The sequence below is a fragment of the Gambusia affinis genome, linkage group LG03 (genome assembly GCF_019740435.1).
Source record: "Gambusia affinis linkage group LG03, SWU_Gaff_1.0, whole genome shotgun sequence".
Lineage (NCBI taxonomy): Eukaryota > Metazoa > Chordata > Actinopteri > Cyprinodontiformes > Poeciliidae > Gambusia > Gambusia affinis.
This window is the reverse complement of record NC_057870.1, coordinates 29,980,754-30,000,340: the sequence shown is the minus strand read 5'-3', so window position 1 is coordinate 30,000,340 and position 19,587 is coordinate 29,980,754. Positions and strand designations below refer to the sequence as shown.

At 36.9% G+C, this 19,587-nt stretch overlaps 1 protein-coding gene across 1 annotated transcript in view; it reads left to right on the top strand.

Moving 5' to 3' along the window:
* Nucleotides 1-19,587, top strand: part of adamts3 (ADAM metallopeptidase with thrombospondin type 1 motif, 3) — an 84,682-nt gene that overhangs the window by 1,628 nt on the left and 63,467 nt on the right. The window contains exons 2-3 of the mRNA XM_044112071.1: nucleotides 1,554-1,575; nucleotides 7,424-7,827. Of these exons, the coding sequence (XP_043968006.1) occupies nucleotides 1,554-1,575; nucleotides 7,424-7,827 (426 nt within the window). The remainder of the gene's footprint in view (nucleotides 1-1,553; nucleotides 1,576-7,423; nucleotides 7,828-19,587) is intronic.

Here is a 19,587-nt window from a genome sequence, read left to right as displayed (position 1 = left end):
CCTCATCAAGATCATCAAGACACAGAGTACATTCTTTATACAACAAACAGGTTTTACACGTCAGCAATAATCATTTCCTCCATGTTTTTATTGAACGATGCAGATGCTAATAAACAGATGTGAATTCTGGCTGATTTCTGATGGATCTGCTTTCTGCTCCGTTTCTGTCCGGCATTGATTCTGCAGTGTTGGCAGGTTTGCATCAGTGCTGCCATTTCTCTGAACAGCTGAGTTTCTGTGATACTTTATGCTACGGATCCATGTGGTCGTCATGGAAACCTCACTTTTCTCCACAATCAGTTCAGCTAAACAAGCTAATGCTACTTATTAGTGGAGGGAAGTTGAAATATTGACACATAAAAGGAAAAAAAGAGTTGCAGCTGAAGCTAATTAGACAGAAGAAATATTTAAGTAAAATAAATAAAAAGATTCTTACTCGATAAACTTTATGCTCATGAACAGAAACTGGTCTGGCTGTAGCGAATAGTAGAAACTGTAACATGAACCGTGTTGTATCCTCATCCTCAGGTTATTGTGTGTTCTTTAAAATCTAATTGTTTAATTACTGCAGGTTAGAAAGTTTTTGTTTCGGTGAGCAGAAACCATCTGCTACACCTGCGTTTACCTCCACTGATCTCACCTGAGCTTCCTGGAAAGACCATCTCTTCAGCACAACTCCTTATTAGTTTCCACGTCCATCAGAAATATTCTTCTTACAAACATATTAATTTTGTCCAGAAATCGGTCAGTTTAACCGTCTACAGCTGCAGGAAACAGCAGGTTTGATGCTGCAGCATCACCCATATATGGTAGTACTTCCTGTTTTAGAGAGAGCATTACTCTGAACGAAATTTCAAAAAATAATTTTTGCCATATTATTGTGGGCACACCGTGCAGTTTCTGGCTGATTACCTGTTTTGTTTTGTTTTGTTTTTTATTGTTGGTTTTTTTAAGGCCCGACTTGCTGGTTCTGATTTTGACCCATAGTTGCTGAAGTGGCAACAGTTGTTAACTGCAAATATGCAGACATGATTTGGCTTTGCTGGACGACAAACTGTTCCAGAAATTATGGCAACAAACAATAATATTGCAGTTTTGAGAACATTTTCAGGTAATGTAATGGAAATGACAAAATTCTAATGAACATTTAACATTGGAACAAAAAGACATTTTAAATATGCAAAATATAAACAAATAAAGTGAATTATGAAGTCTCTGTAAACTAAATGATCCTTCATGAAAGGATGAAGTTCAGACCAAAACATCGGACTGAAGACTTTTGTCATCCAGATTGTTTATTTATTTATTGCCTTTTTCTATCTGTATTTTACTGTTTAGAAGTTCCAACAAAATATTTAAAAACTGTCAAAGCAGCAGAATAGATTTACTTCTTGATCCCAAAGTGAATTAAATCCACTGTTTACATAAAGAGCTAAATTAAATTCAGAGTTTACAGTGGGAATTTGAATGATTGAACCTGTTTTAAAATGAGCATTTTGTGTTTCCTTTATGCTTCTTCACATTTATGAATTCTGTTCTTGTGTCTCCTGCAGGCTGGTGAAGCAAACCGGGAAGGTAAGACCTGCTTCTTCACTTTCCTCCATGTTGTTATTAATTCAGTCCAAACTCCAGTTCCAGGTTTTCTCTTCCAAACTGCTGACAAGTTCAGGAGGAGAACTGCACACTGATCAAAGTGGGAGGAGAGTTTTTCTGTTGAGCAGTTCTGTAACACACTCCCCTCCCCGCACAAACACACACCTACACACACACACACACACGCCCTCCTGACTCCTCCGACTCACACACACTTATATTGCAACTGCTTAAAGGGCTTTGTCATAAAGGAAAGAGAATTCCACCTCTAAATCCTGCACATCTGTTCTCCATTGTGAGGTTAAGGTACCAGTGAGCTGCAGCCGAGTCCATGTAGGATCCGTTTACGCCCGCAGTTAGCTCCTGAACACGTCCGGGCCGCCGCTCAGCGGGGCAGCGCTGGGCTGCGGTGGAGCGTTTGTGGCTGCCACTGTTGGCGCTCTGTGGCCATTATCGGGCTTGTAAAGCAGCCGCTGCGCTCACTTCATGTGGTTTCTGCTTAACTTTTCACCTTTTTTCTGCCCCCCTTCATGCTGGAACCGACTGAAATCTTTGCTGACCTCAGTGTAAGAACAGAAACATGTTAAACATGTTAATATTAAATCAGACAGTAGGATGCTGAACTCTTGTATTTTGATTTAAGGTGGCACGCCTGCAGATTATGCCTTTATTTGCCAATAGGACTTCACTTAGGGTGCATTCACACCAGCAGCCATGTTAATCCACTTTTCTCATGTTATAAATGAAATAATCTCCCAATGGAACAAATATGATTTCACAAATATTAAGGAATTATTGACTTGAAACAAGCTTCCATTTCTTGCTGCATAGTTACTTCAAAAGAAGACAAAATTAAGATGTTTGCAGTAGAAAAGAGACCAAAATACTTGCTAAGATTTTGTGTTTTCGCAGTGTAGTCACATGTTTTTACAACACCTTGCTAAAGTATTCATCCACCCTGAACGTCCAAACAGTTTATCACGTTTAAAACCAGAAATGCATTTTATGGGACTTTGTGTCAGACCAACAAAAGGTTTAGAGTCACTGTCCTCCTTAAAGGTGAACCTTTTTATTGGTTTGAGACTGAAAACACTTGGGGTGCATTCACACTAGTCCAGTTTAGTCCACTTGAATCAAACTCTGGTTTGTTTTAACTAGAAAGTCCGGTTTGTTTGGTGACGTGTGAAAAATGGCAAACTCTGGTCCGCCTACAAACCTCGGTCTCGGTTCGGTTGAAGTGAACTCTGGTTTGGTTGAAGTGAACTCTGGTCCGGTTTGACTGCATATGGGAACGCAACTGGACTGGAGATCACTCCAAAAGCAGGAAGTGGACTACAGTGCAGGGCATTCTGGGTAAATATAGCCAAACCAAAAGGTCTAGCAGGAGAAATAGCTTGTGTTTTTTTTTTTTTTTTTAGCAAAGACAAGAGAAATCCTAAAATTTGACTCCACGCCATCTTTGTTGAAGTTTCATGAATAATTAAGTTACACTCAGTGTCTCTGCAGAGGCTTTCATGTCGTGTCCTTCAGTGGCTCTTGATTTAATTTTTTAATTCTGACATTTTTTCCTCCAAACTGTGAATTTAATCTCTGAAGGGTAAAGGTGAGATATCTGAGGAAAAAGTCACGTTTTGTTTTTCTTTCTTTTAATGGCTGTAACCCTTTTCTGTACATATTAAATTGTAGGAGATTATCAGATTGATTCTCTATACCAAATCTGTCAAACTCCAGTCCTCAGGGCCGCCGTCCTGCAGTTTTTGGATGTGCCACAAATACAAAACACTGGAATGAAATGGCTTAATTACCTCCTCCTGATCCTGTGGATCAGTTCTCCGGAGCCTTAATGACCTAATTATTCTATTCAGGTGTTGCAGCAGAGGCACATCTAAAAGTTGCAGGACAGCAGCCCTTGAGGACTGAAGTTCGACACTCCTGCTCTATACTGATGGTATAAAAACCTTCCTATATTCAGTGATTTTACTGAGTGATTTCCAGTGAAGCCATAACCATCAGCACCTCTGGGTTTCACCGAGTCGACCCACTTCTGGCTCGGCGGGTGGGTACAGCCCAGGCTGATCGGTTCCTCTGCATTTCCTGGTTCTGCCTGAGCAGCGGCATGTTTGACGTCATCCCACTGGTTTCCTACTGGGCTGAGGTGGAGTGGGACTGGCCTGGCTGCTCCACACCATCAATCCTGCTGGTCTGAAACCCAGATGCTGCTGGCTGCTTGACTCGAGTGTTTAGGGCCGTTTTCTTCCACATGGTGGAAAAAATAAGCAGATGGCCTACCTAGCATCACAGCTAAGGGGTTAGCACATCCGGCGTCTGGCTGGGTTTACAATGCTGCACTAACCCGACTGTTTCAGTTCAAAGTCAGGTTTTATGAAAATGCTCCAGTTAGATGAGACTTTTATGTGGATTATAGTTCTTTAATTAAGTGGATTAACTGGGGAAACATTCAGGGAGAAGGTTGTGAGTTTAAATCCCAGTCTAGGGTCTTTCTGCATGTTTGCTTACCGTGTGTGTGGACTCTCTGCACAGACAAAATGTTCTTATTGGGCCACCTGGTTATGTTAGGTTTGTGTGTGTGCGTGCGTGTGCGTGTGCGTGTGCGTGTGTGTGTGTGTGTGTGTGTGTGTGTGTGTGTGTGTGTGTGTGTGTGCACTGAAGATGAACTTCTGTCCATCATTTTTGTTTCTTCTCAGATCCTTTTTAATGGTATTTTTTCATCTTATTGCACAACTTTTGGTTTTTGTTTCTCCATTTTAAAGCATTTGAAGGCCGAACTTTTATTATGCAAAGTGTTGATGGCTTGTGACCTTTCAGAATAATGTAAAGGTTTTACTTGATCTGCATTTAAATGTAAAGTGAGGAAATGTTTGAACACTTTCTCAAGTTTTCTATGCATTCAGAGGTTTGTTTTTGTTTGGTTTGGATATTTGATGGAAAATCAATGAAAAATGCTTTTCCTGAGCCAAATACGTTGAGCTGCAGATTACTTAGATCACCTGAGAAATATATTAACTTTTATAAATATTTAGTGGATTTGTGAAACATCATACTCTTCTACACAGCTGTCGAATTATAAGACTGTGTATTTTTCTCAAGCCTGGTTTTTGAAAAATGTTTTATATTATCTTACTGCACTAAACTGCTGTCAGTCAGAAAAATAACAAAAATGTACATAAAAACAGAAGAATGGGAGGAGTAAATTTCTGCCAAAAAATGCAAAAAAAATTTGAGTTCAATGTATAAAAATCTCTAGAAATAAATTATAAATTTCTGAGCTTGAAAAGTCAACATTTTTGACTTTTGGAAATTTTCTGAGTTTGAAAGCTTTTTCAAACTCAAAATTTTCAATCAAATATTTTTTTAACATTTTCAGAAAAATTCTGAGATTAATATAAACAATTCAGGGCTTTGTGCATTGTTTTTTTTTTTTAACTCTGAAATTTTCTTCCAAAACATTTCTGAGATTAATCTCAAAATGTCAGAGTTTTTTCTATCAAGTTTTCAGCTTTTGGAGCTTGGAAATAATTTTTATCAGAAAATATTTCAGAGTTTAAAATAGTTTTGGCAAAAAGTTATTCTTTTTTTTCCCCATTCACAAGGACTCTGATGTGGTGCCATAAAAATGTAAATGATCTTAAGTTAATAACTATGTGTCTTTGAAGAACCATCATTTACTGAACTATCAAAGTCTGTCCCCTTTTCCAGGTGTTGGAAATAAAATCCACCTGACAAACTCACAAGCAAAATCTCAACAAATGGCATTGGAAAATTAAATTATAAACTTAGTTTAAATGTTGAAACTTTAACAGATGTGTCACACAGAATAGGCTTTCAGCTGCCTATTCTGCCATACTTTTTCCTTCCACTAAACTTTCCATAAATATACCTAGCTGCAACTTCTTCATCAGCTGCCGTCAGACACTCCAGAGTGTGTTGATGACTGAATACTGCCTTCCTTATGTAGGTCATATCAAAACACTTCTGTACTACATTCTCCATATTTTAAATTTTTTTTAAAGTAACTTTATAATTTTCTCAGAAATTAAATATTTGTAGCTGTTAAGTGGTAATCACGCAAATTGCCAGAAATAAAATCAGTACATGACTCTAGATAACGAGTTTTACTTTTTGAATTGGATTGTTGAACTAATTAACGTTTAATTTATTAAGACATACTTGTATTTATTTAGTCTGTTTTTCACATTATGCTGTTATAAACTTTAATATTTAACATACCAAATAAGCCTTTAGAGGAGCCTTTGGGTTTTTTGCATGGTACCGTCTGATCTACTACTGAAACTCTGTTAATCAGGTGCAACAGATTTGCATCAGACATTATAAAAACTCTTTTCTGTTCACTGTATGTGAAGACTATTTTTATATATAACTTAGGATTTGCCCAGAATCAAAATGTATTCTCTTTGATTCTCTATGTCGAAAACTCAAATGCACAGAAATGGTTCCTTTTTTTCTTTTAGGTGGGAAAAATGGGTGTTTAAATCCTGCAGAGGTTTACAGAAGCGTTACATTTCAGCACACAGAAGTGAATTTAGTTCTTGGCTGCTCCTAGAGACCTCTGGCACCAAGAATATTTCATCTTTCAAAGATTCGTCACAGGAGCTTTAGCGTTGAAGCACTCGGTTGGGAAACGTGTGTCATGATGCTGAGCATTACATCAGTCCTGCAGATGCTGCTCGAGATTTCAGGTGAAAATCTCAAGCAGCCGTTTTGCTGACGTGAACAGAGACCAAAGCTGACATGATTTAAGGGCGAACTTTGTAAATGTTCCGTTAAAAGGATGTTCTGTCCCGGATCTCCTTGCATATTCAAACCTCCAGACATATCTGTGGTTTGCTGCTGCCTGTCAGACGTGTTTATAATGAAGCTGCGTATGGAGTTAAAGCTGCTCATAATGTGTATTATTATGGTGTCACAGCTGTAAAAAAGGTGCAAGTAAAGTGTGTAAAATTTATATTTTTTCTTCGTTTTTGCACATCGTGATCTGCAGGCTACGTCCTGCGCCTCAGACATATAATTGGGTTTTTGTCTTTGTGACACTTGCGTCAGCGTTTTTTGTCAAGATAATTATTAGATTTTAATATTCCTCAGATTGCTTTTACTTTCTTTTTCCGAAATGGAAATCTTTGAATGTCGTTGCATTTGGAAAATCAAACTAAGGCTGGAAGGAATATTTATTTTTAAAGACCACACATTTCTTGAACAATTCAGTTGACAACAAATCAGGTGAAGAAGAGCCTGATGGCAAAAGAAACAATGTATCGTGACCAGATCACAGCTTTTTAGCTGCTGTTAAATAAAACTATGTTCCCTATAATCGATTTTTTCTGTATTTTCAATTTTAGAATTGGTTTGTAGATTTGAATAATTTCAATAACAATAGAATGAATCTAACTAGCTAGAAAAAGCTACAAGTAAGTTTTCAGCTGGAAATGGGAGCTTGTTTTAAGTCAACAATTCTTTAATATTTGTGAAAAAGTACTTTTACCATTATTTTATTTATAACATGGGGAAAATGTCTTCTTATAAGTGAAATAATCTGCCAATGGAACTAAAACCTTTTATCAATATTAAGGTATTTTTGACCTAAAATAAGCTTGTATATCTTTCTGAAAAGTTGCTTGTAAGTTAGTTTTGTCTTATTTCAAATGTACTAAGATATTTGCTCTAGTAATTTGCCCAAAATACTTTAAGATTTTGTGTTTTTGCAGTGTAACTTTGAAAACAACGTAAAGAGTTCTCCCATCTGTCCTACCAACTAATCACTCAACCATCATCTGTTCTGTGTTTGTTCTGCCAGACCAGCTGCAGAGCCGGCTGAAGGAGTACGGCCTGGTCACGCCCTTCAGCACCGACTCCCACGGCCACTACCTGTCCCACCTGCTGTCCGCCACGCACAAGCAGCGCGTGAGGAGGGACGCGTTTCTCTCCGAGTCCAAGCAGAGACTCTTCTTCAACATCACGGCCTTCGGGAAGGAGTTCCACCTGCGACTGCGGCCCAACAACCGGCTGGTGGCGCCCGGGGCGATGGTGGAGTGGCACGACGAGGTTCGGGGGTTTGGGAACGCCACAGCGGGCGCCAACCGGACCGACGCGACGGAGAGGATTCTTCAGCGGGAGCTGCTGAAGACGGACTGCACCTTCGTCGGTGACATCACCGACGTCCCCGGAGCCACGGTTGCCATTAACAACTGCGATGGACTGGTAAGTCCCTCTTGCAGTAAAGTCCTTCGCGTCTCCGTCTCCTGAAAGCCTTTCTATTCCCTACAAAGCTCTGTGACCTTATCAAGTGCGGTTAGGGATTGTGGATGTCTGTAACTCTTGAGTTCAGCCTTTCTTTACGTCAGCACTGGCGTTTTTATGGCACATTGTTTTTGGAGACACCCTGTGACGGGCAGGAGTTTAACGGGTGATTGCTCACAAACACAGGTTTCCTCCAGACCTCTTCCCAGCATAAAACACGAGTTCCTATTGTGCCTGACAAACGTCTCCTTCCTATCAGCCCTCGTAAAACATCTGAATGGGAATCTGGGAACAACTCCAGCCAGAGCCTCTCGGAGTGGAGTGAAGCACTCAAACATCTCCATGTTTAGGAACAGGATCAGTAGAGTTCCCAGCTTTAAAAGTCACAAAGTCTGCATTTTATTGGTTTGGGGGTTGATGGAGAAGTTAATGTCAAGTTAAGGCACTTATGTGTTTCAAACAAACCAAACGTTTTGGTTTGTTTGTCAAAGATAGGAATTTTACATCCCGCATCTTTAGATTTCCTCAAGCAGCCAGCAGAAAACCTGGAAACAAAACATGAAAATATAAAAACTCTGGGAAATATGAAGAGACTTCTGCACTGGACCGCATTGAATGTTGATTTCTGAACTCTTCCTGAGTTTAAACGTTAGTTTTGTTGTTTCTAAATTAATATGAACTTGTTTTCTTTGCATCATTTGAGGTCTGAAAGCGCTGCATCTTTTTCTCATTTTCTACAAATGAATACAAAAATCTTCCTTGGAATTTCAGAGACATGTTGTCAGTAGATCATACAATAGAAGAACGATGTTCATTTTACTCAAACATAAACTGATAAAGAGTGAAATCGGAGAAATTGATCAGATGTATATGTTTTTGTTCAAACAGTCCAAAAGTCTGTAGGAAGTCCATCCAGACGTCCAAAGAAGTTTCCATCGATTTACTTTCTATTTCTGTGAAGTTGGTAGTTTCTAGTGATGCATATTGAGAAAATGAAGGAGAAGATGAACGTAGCCGTAGCAGTGCTATCTCTGTGGATGATTCATGTTGTTATGCTTTTATTTTGAAAGAGATGCTTTTATTTTCCAATCCATTAGCCGTGCCATCCTTAGCAGGCTCAAGTCCACACAGACTGAGTCTGAATCTGGTCTCATGGATTAAAATAGACTCAACATAAACTGAAATCCCGCTGGACCTCGCCCATTTGCTGTTTGGTATTTGCGGATTTCTCTGTGGAACGTAACTCCAAATTATATCTGCCATATTTGTAGATTATTTCACAAAGTAAATCTAAAATATTTGAAAAAAAAAAAAATGCAGAAAAGATTCCACGTGACACGTCATTGGCTGGCGTTTCCCACGCAGCCAATGACCGCCTTTAATCTTCCCTGCTGCTGATTGGATGAAACCCAGGGCAAAAAAATTTAACTTGAATATATGAAGAAAAAATCTATAACATAAGATTCAGTTATCAATGGGGGTTAATTATTAATGTATTATTATTTCCACAGTTGCTGTGCGGAGAAACTTATGTTTCCAGTTTCTTATCACATCCGTTCTAGGAAGTTTTGTTTTAAGGTTGTCTGACCCCAGACAGCAGTCCCAGCTGCTTATGTTGCCTATTGCGATAAATAATTGCGCTCCCCACAGCCGAGGCTAAATTTCTAACTCCTGCTTCTGTTCTGTGCTACAGCAGCAGGAGATTCATGTTTCTGAAAACGGATCCATTAAAACCACCAAACCAGAAACGGGAGCTGCGGCTACTCGTTAGCAGGAATCATTTATTGATGGGTTTGCTTTTCGCTGGAACGTATTTAATGACGGAAACAGCAGAGTTATCTTTAAAAAGCACATTGTGACATTCTTCAGTGTGGCGTCTTCGCTCAAGTTAGAGACTGAAATGCAACTTATTTTGGTGCTTCTCTGAGTAATTGTGGATCTTCCACACCTTAGTATTAATCTCTAAGTGATTAGCAAAGTTTGCACGATGACTTGTATAATCCTCCTGATTCATGGAGGTGCTTCATTGCTCCACTTTCAGCAGTAATAAATCAGTTCGTAGCTGTTTACTGTCAGATTTGATCTGCTGCTCCTGTTACTGTGCAGGAAATGAGACTCATCTGTAATTGTTGCTTCACTTCAGTGAGGTTTGTAGACACTTCAAACATTATTCAGATCTGTTGCATCACCTTGATCTCTGATTTTTATCTGACTTTTTTCAGCCATTTTGTTGTTCATTGTCTGGTTGATGATCCAGTTTGGGCCAAAATGATTTGAATTGAAATTTGAGACTTTGTAACACTTTGATAAATTATGAATGATGAATTAAAACAAACTCAATAATTTCCACTCTTGACTTTAACACACTGCAAAACCACAAAATGACCAAGTATCAGATTTTTCCATCTCATAATAAAAAGGTGGTCAAGGATTGAAATATTCTCATGATCTGTGGCTAAAACTCCTGCTGTGCCTGGATGATATGGCTGAAAAACGCATCACCTTTTAAGCGTTTTATATTGGTCAGCATTGATAAGTACTGATTAGCTTTTTGTTTTTAAATGTGTGAAATGCTGCCAAGCCAGTGGTGTGACGTTTCATCCACAGTTTTCACGCCACGCCGTTGTTTTTTATTTTTAAGCAGCTTTGAGGGACGATGGCGAAACCTAAAACTTGCAAGTTACTCAACAGGTTGTTGCTAGGCAACCAAGGAGCGAGTGGGTTCCTTCAGGCCACCAACCAAGATTAGCTTGTAGAGGTTGAGCAGCTAATCTCTTTATTCTGCCTTCATCTCCCAGAATGCTGTGCGGTTCTCAATTGAAGATTTTATCAGACTAACATGTGATACTGATCACATGTTTATTGTTGTCAGGTTTCCTCCAGGTTAGTGGATAAAACCCCTGCTGCCATTTTGATTATGATCAACTAAAGAAGTGTATTTGATTAGCAGCATGTGTCACATATCAGAGACTAATGACATATTGCAAATTAATTCAGGCTTCAAATAAATATCTAAAATGTCTGTTTGTGTTTGGGGAAAACATCAGGATCTTCGTGCTCTGAACGGAGGATGTTTGATGGTTTTTTCCAGAACTTCCTGTTCCTGTTTGGGAACAGACCGTTCATAAAACGCCCAGGAGACGGTTTTCGCCTTTGTGGGAGATTGTAGCAAACACATCGGCTTGTGTTTTGCCTATAGAGAGACGCTGCTGGTCAGACTTCACTTGGTTTGTTGTGAGGATGAACAGGAGATTCACACCTGTCCGCCTGCCGCCGTGAAGCCGTCATGGCCGCCTGTCAGAGGTCAGGTGAAGGAAGTTGTTAAAACGGCGCCTCAGGATCAAAACGCTGCTTTCTTCAACATTCATTTCAGAGTCGGAAATATTGTCTCTACAATTCAAATCATCAGTCCATGAGCATGAATTTAATATTTTTACTAACACATGTACAACTAAAATAAAAGCTGAAGTAAAAAGAAAAACATGGATTTCCAGACCAGGTTGTAAAATGTTCTGTTAGTTTTTAGGTCTGTGTCATTAATGGGGTTGAGGAGCTGAGATTATTTTCACTTTAAATGCTGAAAGTTTTCCTCTGAGGAATTCAGTAAATATCACAATAATTCATCTTTACATGTTTGATGTCTTCGCTATGACAGATGCTCAGAGGGCAGAGAAACCAAAAATTACACTCAAGTAAGAGTAGCATTACTTTAACATATTTTTATGTGAAAAACTAAGAGTGAAGTATTTAATAAAAAGTCAATAGTTAAAAATTGCATCATCATATGGACCAAAATATAAAGTTATGTGAAAATTCTGGTATTTTAAGAACCAAAATGACAATAATTTATAGAAGCAACAAACATAACAAAATCAGGCCAAAAAAAAAATCCAAATCAGATTTTTTTAAAATATAAAACTTATGAAACGTCATCAAAAACTGCAGGTGTGTGTCTGTGTCTGGTGAATTTTTGGTTAAAACATGTTTGTTTTTCATTCAGTGGGAAGAAAATCCAGAAATTTGACTCAAGTTAGAGTAGAAATACTTCATAATAAAATTATTCAGGTAAGAGTAAAAAGTAAAAATACTCCTGAAAGTACATTTTGTTTTTCAAAAGAGTTACTCAAGTAAATGTAAAATATTACATTTAATATCAGTTTTATCTTTTAGCTAATTGACATCTGAAATCCTGTAACTGGTTACAGGATGAGAACTGTAACAATAGTTAAAAACTGCGATAAGAATAGTTATACCAAACCTTAAAAATCCATAAATATCATCACATAATCATGTATCATCCTGTGAAACGGTAGGATTTATTTTTAAAACATCCTGATCAATAGCAGCAGCTCTTTAACGACCTCATCATTGATTCGTTGCCCTTGTAGAAAAGATCGATGACTAAAACAAAACTGTGAGATCTTGTGTAGAAGATATAGTTTAGAAAACGTTAAAAAGACATTTTGCATTAAGTAACAATGTAAGTTTGTGAAAAATCTGTCATGAGAATTTTGCAGGAATATGAAAAGTTTTCTTCACGCTGTCAGTTAATATTCTGCTCAGAAAGCAGGAGTGTTTTTGAACCCGATGTTTGGTTTAATGTTTTATTTTGTGCCATAAAGCTCCACGGCTGCACAGAGCACAGCTGACCTTGAGCTGTCTATAGATCCCTGGCATTATGATTACCATAAAATAATAGTCTGCATTTTCTGAGACTTTTAAAACATTGGCAAACTTTTTTGACATTAACCTGCTGACCTTCGACCTGCAGCTGTGCAGCAAAGCACTTGCATCAAGATTTTCTTTCCAAATAGGAGGCAGGAAACAGAAAGAGTCTGAACTCTGACTTGGTTTGCTTTAAGCTAACCTTTAGGATGTTAAAGTTTTTAAAGTCAGAGCTTTCTGCAGTTCAAGTAAAATGTTGAATGTGGATAAAACATTTAAAACCCTTGGCATAAAACATTACAACCAAAGTGTGTTCAGAAACTGTTCTTTTTATTTTAAAATGAAAAAATCTCAAAGATTTGCGGTGCTTGTTTTAACATTTTAAGGCTCCATATTGACTGAAATGCATCAGATCTGGAGATGTAGTCAGAACGGTTATTAAAGTCTCAGAGCCGTATAGAGATGGACTGTCCATCACCTTACTGGACCTTTTTAACTTTTCTCTCATGGGTTTTAACCTCAGCTGGTACATATATCTAAATATGTACCTTGAAGACAGAAGTTTACATTAAATATGAATGAAATGAGAGCAAACATCAGAATTTGAATTGAAAAACAATATTTTTTGGGGGAATTAATAAGTTTTATTAGTCCTAAACTGTACTAAAATAGGAAAACCTTACATGATTTATGTTATGTTCAAAGTTTCTATGAGGGACAGTTTTCTAAAAAGGCTAGGCTAACGGTAGCATGTTTTGATACGACTTGTTGATCATTTGTGTTGCTACATTCTCAGTTGTTTTCCAGGCAATCCTGCACAGAAAAACCCTAAAGAAAAAGTTACTTTGCTTCATAAACATGCATTTCTTTGAATGCAATAAAATTTATCAAGTGGTGTTTCGGCTGCTTTCTGCACAGCTATCGCTATGCCAACAGCTGAAACGGAGCAGATGAAAAAACACGTAGCCACAGCAGCCATTATATCGCCTTTCATTGTGAACTGATTTTTCCCCTCAAAAAATGAAATACTATTTTATTGGTTTGATCTGAAGTATGTTACTGAATGTGTCTGGAAATACCCTTGTTAGATGGCTTTAATAAAAATATTTTGTAAGACATGCCTTCATAATCAATCAATCTAATTTATTTGTATAGGACATTTCAGCAGAAAGGCAGTTCAGAGAGCAGAAAAGAACAGATGAAAATTGATCATTAAGATGCTGAACAATGTGAAACATTGGGATTATTTTAGTTTGGTCGTTATCGAGGTATTTTCTTAGGATTAACCATAAACCTTTATTCATGTTTGCAGTCATTAGTGAATAATTATTGTGTTTTATTGGAACTAATTTTGCAATTTAAACTTGAAATTCAGTAAATGAGGACAGGCATAAAGAACAATGGATCCACCTGCAAGTTTTGATTTAAAGAGCTAAAAACAAAACTGTGACATTTAAAATCAAGTTGTTTTTTTCACCTCTGGGATGACCATTTTTTGTTTGAACACTAAACTTCATTATATACTTCACTTCTATTTTATGTTTTTTTTCTTCTGGAAGACAGAAGATTTAGTTCTAAAGGTGTTAAAACTGCTGTTAACCTGTTGTCAGACATATTCTTGTGATTCCATCAAACTCAGTCTCAGCAGAGCAGAAGACAGTGGAATCAAACTTTAGACCTTTTCTGAGCCAGATAAATTAAAACTGAAGCACTTAAATTAATCACTGCCAGTAGAAATGGTTGGATATGAAAATAACTTTCCAGAGAAGCAGTCTTGCCACTTTGTGTAATTGATTCAAATTTAGTAATATTTATCACCCGTGGTGTGTTATTATATTCAGAAAGTCTTCAGTAAATGTCCAACAGCTACAATAAATCAATCTTCTGGCCCTCAGGCTGCTTTGTTCTACAAACAGACTTCATTCTGTGGAGGGAAAAAAGCTCTACAAACTGAGAGAACAAACGTTCTAAATGCAAAATGCTATTTGCTGACATCAAACAGTCACCAAATCAGGGGTTTCTGATGAAAAAGCTGGTGGCTTTGATCTGAAATGTTGCTCTGGCCCACAGTCAGGTTCTGGGTTTTACTGTTTCTTAAATAAGTATTTAATTAGGAAGTCTTTACTGCAAAACAAAGATTATAAGGCACAGCTTTACAAATTAACATAATGAGTACAAGAAATGGCTCAGGATATAAAAATGAACAATATTTCTTCTCTGCTCGGTGTGGGAGTCGGCCTTCAGCTGTTCTTTTAAACAACATAAAACATCTACTTTAACATTTTGGGTATCTGCTCTAGTGAATTGTGAAAAATTATATAATTTTCTTAGCACTTGAAGAAAATGTTCAAAACAGTTCATGCTGCTAGTTATAATGCCAGAATTTACATGCAGTTTTTTCTCCTCAAGTGAAATTTAAAAGATGATCACTTTTTAAAATCTTTACCAGGCAATCAATGAATCAATTAACAACTTCTTAAAGAAGTTTTTAAAAGTATTTTATTAATGGCTTCCTGTTTTGTTTTTCTGCAACCCAAAATTGAGGTCTCAGACTAGATTCAGTTGAAATCCAAGAACCAAATGGAAAGAATATTTTATATTAAGTGACTAGAAAGGCTAAATATTAAACTTTTAAAATAGATATATTTAAATGACACCAAACAAAGAGATGAACATCCGTTACTGGAGCAAAAAAAGGAAAATGTGTCTGGAAATATCCTTGTTAGATGGCTTTAATAAAAATATTTTGTAAGACATGCCTTCATAATCAATCAATCTAATTTATTTGTATAGGACATTTCAGCAGAAAGGCAGTTCAGAGAGTTTTACACCATAAAAACAAAAATAAAAACTCATAAAAACAATATACAGTCAACAATTGAGAAACCATTGAGTATCAAAATCATCAAAACACGTAAAATATGTTGGTCAATGTTGCATTAATTGTGGTTAAAAAGCAGCTCTACACAGTCTGGTGTTACCCTTGATTTCAAAAGGATAATTTTATTTACAGAGGTTTTATAGTTTTCTGGAGTTTGTTCCAGATTTGTGGAGCTTAGAATTTTCATATTTAAAATGTCTTCTCCAGTTCCAGAGTTAAGTTTTCTGATTAAGAATTTAAAGTTTATTTATCTTAGAGAATGTGTTCTCGCAATTTATTTTATCTGAAATGTTGTTAAATATAGCAGGAAAATATCAGAGTTGTGTGACTACAGTTAACCGTAAATGTGCAGACATGACCTGGTGGGCTGGTCCATCAAACCTCTCGCAGCAGAGCAGAAGACAGTGGTTGATTTTTAGACCTTTTCTGAGCCAGATAAGATTAAGAGATAAGATCAGCTTAAATTAATCAGCTCCAATAAATTGGCTGGCCGATAAATCGGTGCATCCCTAGTCTTCAGTTCTGGTTCTGGATGCAGCGCAGAGGAAATGTGAGAATTTTATTGTTTCTTTATGTTTGGATTCCATCACATTTCCTGTCATCTTAACGGTTTGGATTTGCATCAGGCAGTTTGGAAACTACATGATGAATTATAATTTGTGCTTGGACGCGAACTGAACGCCTGTTCCTGGAAACCTCGCAGACATTTTTACTAAAGGCATGCAGCACTGCTGACATCAAACAGTCACCAAATCAGGGGTTTCTGATGAAAAAGCTGGTGGCTTTGATCTCAAGTGGCAGCTCTGGCCCACAGTAGGTGTGGGTTTTACTGTTTCTTAATTATAGCCAGTCTGCAGTCTGGAAGTCTTTACTGCAACAAGCAGACGGCCTGGCTGCTAAATGCTTATGAGGCAGATCCCTCAGCAGCGTAAGCAGACCTGAATCTCTCTGCTCAGTCGGATTCAGCTGTTCTTTAAACAACATAAGAATTATCTGAACCTTTTGTTTTAAAATCTGCTCTAGTGCAGCAGAAGTGATTCTGTTATGAATGCAGAAAAGGCCAGGTAAATCAAAACATTCATTTAATGGAAAATAATGCACAAAGTGATAATACCTCAATAAAATCCAATTTATGGTTTTATTTCAAGTGAAATTTAAAAGATGATCACTTTTTAAAATCTGTCACCAGGCAATCAATAAATCAATTAACCTGTTTAATCCAATTTTTTCTAACTTTTCTGAAAGTGTTTTGGCTTTTAGCAGCTAGTTGAATATCACTTTAATGTATTGTGAATTGTCACATGACTCCTTACTTCCTGTCTTCCTGCTGGAAGTGAATGTCTGTCTCAAACTTATAGAAGAGGAACTGATAAACTAATATAATTAAAACATCATGTACATATATTGTTTCAAGGGTTTTCTAATGATGTATAATTTTCCTTGCATGCATCTTTTACATTTACTAACAGAGTACATGTAAACATGGCAACAACTGCTGCAGTGTTGAGTGTTTGGGAGGTCCAAGGATTGAAGTGCAATGATTTACCATGCAGGAAAGATTTTGGATTTAATTGGTTACTTATCTAATCATTTAAAACGAGCTCCATAGTTTCCATTTTTATAAATTGAATCATTTTGATCTTTTCTCTCTTTCTTCCAAATCCTGGATGACAAAAGTCTTCAGTCTGGTGTTTTGGTTTCAACCAGGGATAATTTTATTTACAGAGGCTTTATAGTTTATTTTATTTGTTGTTTCTGTTGTTTTACTTATTTATTTTCATATTTAAAATGTTTTCCAGTTCCAGAGTTAAGTGTTCATTAAAATTTAAAGTTTATTTATCTTAGAGAATGTGTTCTCGCGTTTTTATCCCATTGTTACCTGAAAATGGTCTCAAAATAAAAACGTTAATCGTTTATCGTGGGAACTACTGGGGCAGTTTATTGTTTGATATCGTGACGGTCCTTACAGTCGCTCAGTGTTTCAGCTGTTTTGCACTTTTCTAGAAGTTTTTCTACATTGAAAGAAGAAAATGAACCTTAATATTTTACTGCAAAAGATCATTTGTGAAATGCTGATCAGCCGTGTTTAATTACCAGACTTCATGCCAGATTGGATCATGCATTTACAGATTTGAAGCGTTTTGCAGCCTGACTTTGTCATCTTAACGGTTTGGATTTGCATCAGGCAGTTTGGAAACTACATGATGAATTACGTTGGAGGCGATCTGAAGCTGTTTGGAAACCTCCTTACATTTTTACTGGAGGAATCATTCTGACCCTCTGCAGGCCTCTTTTATCTCCTCTGCGGTTCTGGTTCTGCTGTTCAGCAGTGAGCAGATAGTGTGCGGTTTGTTTTCAGACAGCGATCACTGAGGACGAACCAAAACAGAAGGCTAGAGGGGTAAACACCGGAGGGGGAAAACAACTTCCTGTAAGCAGCCGTGAATCTCCAGAGCTCACAGATTCAGGTGCCGTTTCTTCCAAGAATTATCAGAAACCTCATTTAATGGAAAATAAACATGCACAAAGTGATAATACCTCAATAAAATCCAATTTATGGTTTTATTTAGAAGAACTGGCAGTTATCCAGAAATCAGAATTTTCTCTTGATTGAAATAAATCAGTGATTGGTACAATAAATTCTAAAAAATTATTATTTTTGTTTTCATTAAGTGGATTCTACAAATGTATGAATCAACTGGATGTACTTGGATGTTTTGAGTTAAATAAGAACCAGATAAAGATCCATTTATCTCTGAAGAAAACAAAATGGGATCCCCAGATTAACCAATATTAATTAAAATGTGTCTGTATCAAACTTTTTGAAGTTTAAACTTCTGAAAGTGTTTGATGCTGAAGGATTTCTGACATCAAAGTCTTTTCCTGTTTTGTATAAATGAAGTCAATAAATTTGTGTTTGTTGGTGACAGTTTGGGTCTAGAGAAACATCTGGATTGTACGGAAACTGTCTGAAAAACACAAAGAACAAAATGAGTTTTTATTGTTTTTACATGATCACACAGTCCAGCAGAAAAACGATTCCCTTAAATGCCTGAAGCCGACCTCAGCATTTCAAAAGTTCATTCAAACTTTATGATTCCCGTCTTTCCCCTCCTTCCATGCCACCCCTGGAGGTTTTCTGCTCTCATATAGTCCAATGGTTCACATAGTTCTGGTATTTTATTGTGAAGTCATTACCCTGAAAGGCAAAGACAGGAAGCTTCTCATGTCTGATATATTTTTGGACTGGAGGAGTGTGAGAGTAATCGCTGGCAGAAATAAATGATCCGCTTCTGAAGTGGCTTCAAGAAGAGTCTTAGGAGTTAAATACAGAACATGAGCAATGAGTAAACATTCAGACTTAATTTCTTTCTTGGCCATCAAAGGCATATAAAAGATCTTAAGCTGAACTTCCTGTTGTTATTTTGGGATTTTTCTAATCTAGTAAATGATTCTAGGAGAAATCCTCCCGACACTTCTGAAAAACAGAGAGCAGAAATGACTTTAAAGATGATTTTCTTTATAGTCAGAGCATCCTTTTAACCATTACTGGCATTACATATTGAAACCAAGAAAATATTTTCATTAACCCGTATAATAAACAATTGTACAGTAAATTACTTTACTAAATGCTGCTGTTTTATTTGAAATGCAAAAACGTGACATTGATGATGTAGATCTGTAATATGGACCATAAATAATAAATAAATTGTTCAAAAACAAAAACATGATTTCCAGATTTTCTCATATTCAGTCAAATATGTTACTATATGTAAGTTAGTGTAACTCGAGTTCTTAAATCAGCTTTAAATACGAAAGACATTCAAATTATATCTTGATAATGCCCATAGATATGATTATATCTGGTTCTTTCCTGTCTTTTATTTTGGTCAGATTTGTTTCTTATAAGTAAAGTTTATGGATTATAAAAAGGGAGAATGTGAGGAGAGGAAACAGAACTGCTGCATAAAGAGTCTTCTTCCACTTCAAAATAAGAGCATGAATAGAAATGGCTGACACAAACGGTGAATAACCAAAACTTCAACACAAATGTTGAACTTTATCCAGCTGAAAGCTTACAGAGCATCCAAAAAATGAATAAAAAGTCCTTTACAATTTGAATCTGTTTTTTTAAAATGTTATCTTCTGTTGAATATTCATTACCTAATCGATGT